At 36.4% G+C, this 7,588-nt stretch overlaps 1 protein-coding gene and 1 pseudogene across 1 annotated transcript in view; both read left to right on the top strand.

Moving 5' to 3' along the window:
• Positions 1 to 2,049, top strand: part of LOC129567570 (protein PFC0760c-like) — a 28,368-nt gene extending 26,319 nt beyond the window's left edge. The window contains exons 10-13 of the mRNA XM_055444623.1: positions 1,050 to 1,110; positions 1,182 to 1,361; positions 1,787 to 1,920; positions 2,012 to 2,049. Of these exons, the coding sequence (XP_055300598.1) occupies positions 1,050 to 1,110; positions 1,182 to 1,361; positions 1,787 to 1,920; positions 2,012 to 2,049 (413 nt within the window). The remainder of the gene's footprint in view (positions 1 to 1,049; positions 1,111 to 1,181; positions 1,362 to 1,786; positions 1,921 to 2,011) is intronic.
• A 197-nt stretch (positions 2,050 to 2,246) lies between these two features.
• LOC129567569 (protein Lilipod-like) lies at positions 2,247 to 6,133 on the top strand (annotated as a pseudogene).
• Positions 6,134 to 7,588: the final 1,455 nt, after the last annotated feature.

Below are 7,588 nucleotides of genomic sequence, written 5' to 3'. Positions count from 1 at the left end.
TTAGCGTAGAGTAAATTGATTGGTTTCTCTTGGGATTGACTCAACTCTCTGGCCAATTTTTCGCTGACATAGTGCATAATTTTTTGCGCTCGATATTTTTCTTGTTGGATTCGTTTTTTTAATATGAATTCTTTTGTCTGCTTTGTTTACAGATTTTTTTGTTGCTGTTCATATTGTTGTACGTTGGGTCGTTTGCATTGATCGGTCGACTTCGTCGTCTCCGACGAAAAGATCTGTACTCCACCGACAACGATGAAGTTTTAGTATATAAAATAAGGTATGTGATTGACTCTCACGATTTATGTATCAATCGCCATAAATTTCATAGTAGCTAGATCTCCCTAGCGCAGCATCCATTCAATTTCAAATGACATCAAATTCTCTCATACAAAACTCAATTTCGATTCATTTTTTCCATTTTCAGCCAATTTTATTGCACCAACTCACATTGGGCATCACATCATTATCAAAAGTTGGACCGATTGGAGTCGCAATGAAGTGTTAATCATCTTTTATTTGTGTGCCACATCAACCGTTGGCCTGTACACAATGCCATTCATGCAGAGCATTCAGCCACAACGACACAAAAACCTTACTCGCCCAACTCATCGTCAATGGAGCAACGGTTTTAATACTTAGCTCGGCATTGCCGCTTCTATCAAGAATTTTGGGTACGTAACACACTAACACATATCACATTCATTCGTCTAATCTTTCGTTTCGTTGTCTCTTCCGTTGCCAATTGTCAATTGCATTTATAGAAATCACAAATTTCGATTTGCTGGGCGACTTTGGTGAAATCGAATGGCTGGGCAATTTCCAAATTGTTCTACTGTACAATGTAATTTTTGTGGGCACCACCACATAATGTGGAAATGAAATAGCCGATCAACCAACCAGTGCTATGTTTTGGCGATAACCAGGGTATAACCCAAATGACTCATTTGCATAGTTTTATCAAACGAAATTGCATCGAAAATTCTCAACACCATTCGCTTTTTTCTTCTTTCACTTTCTAGCATTGGTTTGGATTTGCACCTAATTTATAGTGGCCAGTACAGCAACCACAAGTCTTGACGGTCCAGCCATTGCTTTCAGTTCAAGCACAACGTAAGTTGACGATGAAGTTAACGCTTGTGAAATGGCGCGTCTAACACAAGTGTTTGAATTCTCAATTTCAGAACAACACAGTCGACAGCGGTTGGTGGAAATCAAATGACATTCTCTCAAATTGAAGGAATGATCAACAAATACACATCGGAATCGCAGGAGCAAGAAAAAGTATTCATCAATCAGGCGACACAAGTGAATTCATGGGATAATCTGCTCAACAAGAACCACAAAAAGATTGTCGAACTGAGGTCGAACTGATCAATGCTGTTGAAAAGGTTAAAAGTGAACAGAAATGCCTAGGGGATATACACCGAACCGGAAGAATTCATTGCACTATTGAAGAAAGACGTCGACAAAATACCATATAGCGATTTGGAAATGGCGCAAACATATTCATTGGCCGAAAATTTTGACACACAATTTTCACACAAGAGAATCCATGTGTTCAAATGACGAATTCACTGTAAGTAGACACAAACAAACAGAAGTTACACACAATCGCAGTAACTGTCGACCGACTTGACACATTTATCCATCTGACACTGTGTGTATGTGAAGAAAAAACCACATACACAGCATAAATTGATTTTGTTCGCATATTTAATGTGTCCATGTTTTTCGTACGAATTTTGCCATTTTAGTTTTGATTTTTTTCTGAATGATTTTTTTTTAGTTTTGATTTGGAAACATTAATGAGCCCTGATTGCCCGCCACTAAATGTTATACATCAAAGTGTGATCCATTCAACTCCCAAGACCGAACCACCCTTGCCAAATCAAAAAGTATCGTCGATTAAATCAACCAAAGGTTCGTTTCATACTCATTTCTCTTCTCATGTTGTTATCTCTCTATTTTTTGCGATTTTATTAACCAATTCTGATTAACCACATTCATGCAGAATCGAAATTAATGTCACCAAAAAGTCGCACATCATAGACTAAAAAGCAGGAGAAATCTCCTGTTTTGAATGTACGCAAAAATAATTCGATTAATACGGCACTAAAGGTACATCAAACGACTAACCATTCGCACAGTGATTCGCCAAGTGTGAAGAAAACATTGGCACACAAAACATTATCTCTACCACCGCCGCTGCCCCAGTCAAATAATCAGTCAGGTATACTCGTGACAATATGAGTAACGTTAGCTCGGACGATGATAGCGACCACTTTAGCGCCGATAAACTCAAGACTGTACGAAACAAAGCATCACAAAGGTAACGATTAATTGGCTAATTAGATAACAAAATTAACGAAAAAGGAAAACTTCGTTGGATTGGGACATTTTTTAAAATTAAACATGATACATTTTTTCTATGTAATTCTAATACGATATTTTGTCCATTTAGATCTTAGGAACATAACCAATCAAAAGATAACACTGATGCAAGTTCATGGAAACCCAAACTTATTAATCAAAATTCAACCGAAGAGTCGGCAATTGTGATTCAAAAGAACATACACATTGCAGAGAATTTGCAGAAGAATCGAACTCAGCAGCACATCGAGTAAGATTTTGGTTTCGTTTTTATTCTTGAACAATTCGAAGCATTTTTGTAATGTGTTACCTGAATTTTGTAGGAAACTATCGCATGACATGGAAACAACCAAAGTTGCCCTAGAGAATGAACGAAAAATTCAGCAGCTTCAAATGCAGGCAATAAACGCTCTGTGGAAGAATGTGTCAACGCTGCAGCCACCAACTGTAAATGCAAGTGCAATTTAAACAGCCGCTTCCAGTGCAAGTTTTAGTGAGCTGGAGCCCAATTCAACAGCTGTGGTGCAGGATTTAGCCAAAACATGTTCGGTCCTAACAAACCAGGTATGGAATTGAATAAAAGATGAAATATTTCAATGAGAGACGAATTTTTTTCTCAATAAACACTTCGATATTATTGGAGAACTAAACAACTTTCTCACATCATCCTAGGTTCAACAACTGCAAAGATCAATGCAAGACATAATCCAGTGCATGAGTGTGCTGCACAAGCTACCGAATCAAGGCGAAGCTGCTGGTCTCAGTTTGGAAGAGAAAAAGCCGGAGGTAAAAGACAGTTCGAGCACCCAATCGGAAATCGTGGCTGTTCATACGCCGCAGGTAGAAAACTTGCCGTTTTCGTTCGCAAGTAAATTACCGCGACCATCCACACTGTCGCTGACCGACTCGAATGGGTCCAGTGCTTCGATTCGTAAAATATCTGAACTCGATTCGGGATCGTATTTTATATTCATATGTTTCATTTATTGGAGTGCTCTTGTTATTGGGTATGTATTTTTTACGCCTCCCCTTTGAACATTCATAAAAAGTATCAACTAATTCGTTTCATTTTTTGTCCATTTCTTAGTTGGCTTGGCTAGTATGCACGCCGTTGGGTTTTATCCGATTATTCAGGGTCGTTCGCCAGGTGTTAGTGAAGCCACACTTAATATAATGCGTGACGTCAATGAAGAATATCATGCATCGCACTTGGAGGAGGCGAGTGTTCGGTTCGCTAACAATATCATTGCTGCGTCATTGCAACCGTAAACCATTAAAAACAATTAGTTTTAAACAATCATAACAATATCCGAGCAAGGCAATTATTGATGAGCTACATGAAAGACTGCACGAATTGCGAACCAAACGCAAAGAATTGGATAAACTACGTAGTTCAACGGCAATACAGCGCAATTTGATTTATCCATTGGCCATGCTAATGTTGCTATTTCTAACGGGTGTCACCGTTTCAGTTGTCGTCCAAAATATATTGGAGCTGTTGATTGGCATCAAAGCGTTACCGCTCAGCGCAAAGGTAAATTGATTTGCTTCGTAAAAACTAAATTTCGTTGAATCCAAAAACGGCAACGTATTTCTAACACGGCAATCGTTGAATTTTATTGCAGAAATTCACATTGGGCATCACTTCATTATCAAAAGTTGGACCGATTGGTGTCGCAAGCGAAGCGTTAATCATCTTTTATTTGTGCGCACATCAACCGTTGGCCTGTACACAATGCCATTCATGCAGAGCATTCAGCCACAACGACACAAAAACCTTACTCGCCCAACTCATCGTCAACCGAGCACTGGTTTTGATACTTAGCTCGGCATTGCCGCTTTTATCAAGAATTTTGGGTACGTAACACACCAACACATATCACATTCATCAATTACGCTCAATTACATTCGTCTAATCTTTCGTTTCGTTGTCTCTTCCGTTGCCAATTGTCATTTGCTTTTATAGGAATCACAAATTTCGATTTACTGGGCGACTTTGGTGAAATCGAATGGCTGGGCAATTTGCTAATTGTTCTATTGTACAATGTAATTTTTGTGGGCACCACCACATAATGTTTAGGTAAATTGATTTGCTTGAGAGATAAAATCAAATATGAATCGAAATAGACCGTTTTTCAACAATCATTCAATTTTTCCATCTTTTTTCTAGTGAATAAATTTACGGCCACTGTCTGGCAAGAACTATGCAATCGGTTAGTTGAAAATTATATCATATTCACAAATTATGTGTCATTCATCAATTGATTCATCACGCATCCAATCTTATCACTTAATTTATTGTGTGCTCATAAATTTCAAAGCAAACGAGCATTTTTTTTTAGTTTTTTTTAAAAACATTTTATGTATGTGTTTATATGCCTATGGCAACTGATCACAATTACAAAAGTCACAAAGAAAAAACTCAATCGTGTTTATTAAAACGTAGATTTCGTTCCAAAAGGGCAGTAGAAAGGGAAACAAATATATACATATATGAGAAATAAAGCAATTCTTTCAATGAGTAATTTAATTCATTATGTGTGTAAAATCAAAATCGAGAATAACCCAGTTTAGTGTCATTATTCTTTTTTTTATTTATTTTTAGTTTGTAGTATTTAGAATGCGACTAAGCAAATTTCGGCATTTAACGTGTAATTTATTTTAGTATGTATATGTATATTTAAATCAAAGCAATTTATCACTTCATTTTTTAACCAATTCGAAGAATACTTTTTTTCACTTGGCGTAGATCCTTTCAAGTAGCTCACCTTTTTTTCGAAACTTCTTCTTGTTTTTTGTTAATCTAAATTGTCGGTGTTGCAAGCATAACACTGATCAGCACTGACTCATATCATACAACAATCACACGTAAAATGCTTTTTAAGTACTTTAAGGCAACGAATTGTGAACTATAATAACAATATGAAGAGAAACAAAAAAAATAAAGACTTTATGCACCTTATCATTAATATCAAACACCTTTAAATGGCTTCTAGCATTATCTCTTAAATCAATCCCCTAGGTTCTATTTGTTTATCCAATTAGTTGAGAGAATCGTTGTAATTATTCCATATTTTCCCACTGATGACCATTTTTATTATCTCTTCTTCTTCTTCTCGTCTCTTTTTTTCTCTCTCTCTCTCTTGTACAGGTTACGATCTCTATTCGGATACAATTATTATAACAATTTCGAAACCCATGAAAATGGACATATTGCGCAAGACATATTAAACAACCAGAATCATGTTGGTAAATAGCACAGGAATGCAATCAATGTTTACACACATTTTGGCCACGATCCTGCTATTCATCGATTCAAATGAATGCCAAACTAACGATGAGATACCATTAATGATTTAAATCTGACTTTTAATTATTGTACGATCGGTTTTTTTCAGAGCGTGTTTTGGGCTGATGTCAGCAGCACTAACTAATGTCAGCTGCTGATATCAGTTGCTGACGAGTATGCGTTGCGTTATTTTAACGCATTTGCAGTACAAAATTCGTATTCCTTTCTCGGTGCCAAGTCAAATTTGAAATAAAACTTGACTTGGCAGCCATTGACTTGCTGACATCAGCCCATAACACTCTCTGGTTTTTTTTAGAGAGAAAAAAAATTGCATTTCATTTGTTCGTAAGCATTCGATCTAGTTTGTAACAATGATGTACAAGTGTCCATTGTGGCCATTCGCATTTCATCTTCATTTCGTGTAAAAAAAATTAATTTCCATTTTGAAACAAAAGACTTCTTTTTTTCATCACACCATAATTCGTTTTTTTTTGTAAGTTTACTTTTTTCATTCTTTCGTTCGTACAATGGAGAAATTAATAAAAGAAAGAATGAGACTTTTTGCCAAAGATGAACAAAATAAAAAGAAAATCAATTGTTTTATATATATCTGGTGCACAGCTCTGTGCTTGCCTTGCTTTACCTTACCAACAACCTTATTTCGACAAGATTATGCAGAAATTTGTATGCAACAAACGGAATCCCCTCAAATTTTTATCAATGAAAGCATGAACAAACATCTCTTTGATGGAGAGTAAATAAAAGAAAAAGTCGAAATCGGTGTTGAATTACCGAACATGAAACTAACTGTTCACGTTCTTTTTTCACAATGGACAATACGTTGTCAAGCAGGTAACGTGCCAAAGATGAGTGGAAGTCAATAAAAATTAAACTCAATTAGTTGTTTATCCGTTAAACTTTCGTACTAACTTTAACGTACATGAAAAATGTGTCAGAATTCATAATCAAAAAATCGTTATAAGAGAGATACAATACGGTTGAGTGCACTTTTTATATTGCCAGACACGAAAGCAGATCAACTAATAGAAAAAAGGGGTAAAATTCACTTGGTTAAGTCCGTCGCATGCAAGAAAAATCCACGCCGTTGTTCTAATCATGCCTTGAAAAAGCAAACACCTCAACAGTATAAAGACTCGTGTTTGTGTACTACCGTTTTAAAATGTCACTTTTCCATGCAACGGATTCAAGTGCCAATTTTGCCAGCAGTTCGCTAAGGCCAGTCAATTATTTTAAGTTTGTGTATTCAGAGGCTGCTTTAAATGCTCATTGACAATGCTGCAGTCAATATTTACTGAATAAATTTTATTGAATGAATTTTTTCAATTAAAAACGAAATTCTGTAATTGAATGATATCAGAGCCTAATATGGGGTTGTTTATTTCGAGTCAGTTTTTCCAACACCTCTGCCACCATGGCACGCCATTTTTCTCTCTTAAGATCGTGTGTTACTCTGACAAACTGTCTTCTGGATTCGATGCACGGAGAATTAAAGTGATTCCTTCCTAGTGTTAGTTTTTGTCGTCGAATCTGTACGAAAAAGAAGAGAGTTATTACATTGACACATAAATTAACTTAGTTTATGCATACTCCAAATTGACGTGGATTTCCTCCATTTGTATCCTTTCTTCGTTTGAGTAAATCGTTCATGCTAGAAATGCTGTTCAAGCGAAACTTTCACAACTGCGAATCTAGTTCCGACTATGATAAGAAAAAAAGATTAATTTTAGGGCTAAATATGACATACACAATTGTACACACGAGCCACAGTATGCTTTGATGCATGTTCGCATCAACAAATGTATGACCGAAGCTGCAACTGGTGAAATGTGCTGTGTGCCAGCCGATTAACTGGTGACGTGCATCGCTGAGTGAAATTTCGTATCCATTCTTTTTTGTTGAATTCTTGAA

Source organism: Sitodiplosis mosellana, unplaced genomic scaffold (assembly GCF_009176505.1).
Source record: "Sitodiplosis mosellana isolate CC-2019 unplaced genomic scaffold, AAFC_SMos_1.0 Smas_scaffold_11, whole genome shotgun sequence".
NCBI classification, from domain to species: Eukaryota; Metazoa; Arthropoda; class Insecta; order Diptera; family Cecidomyiidae; genus Sitodiplosis; species Sitodiplosis mosellana.
Note: the sequence above shows the minus strand (reverse complement) of the source record. Positions and strands in the feature narration are given on the sequence as shown.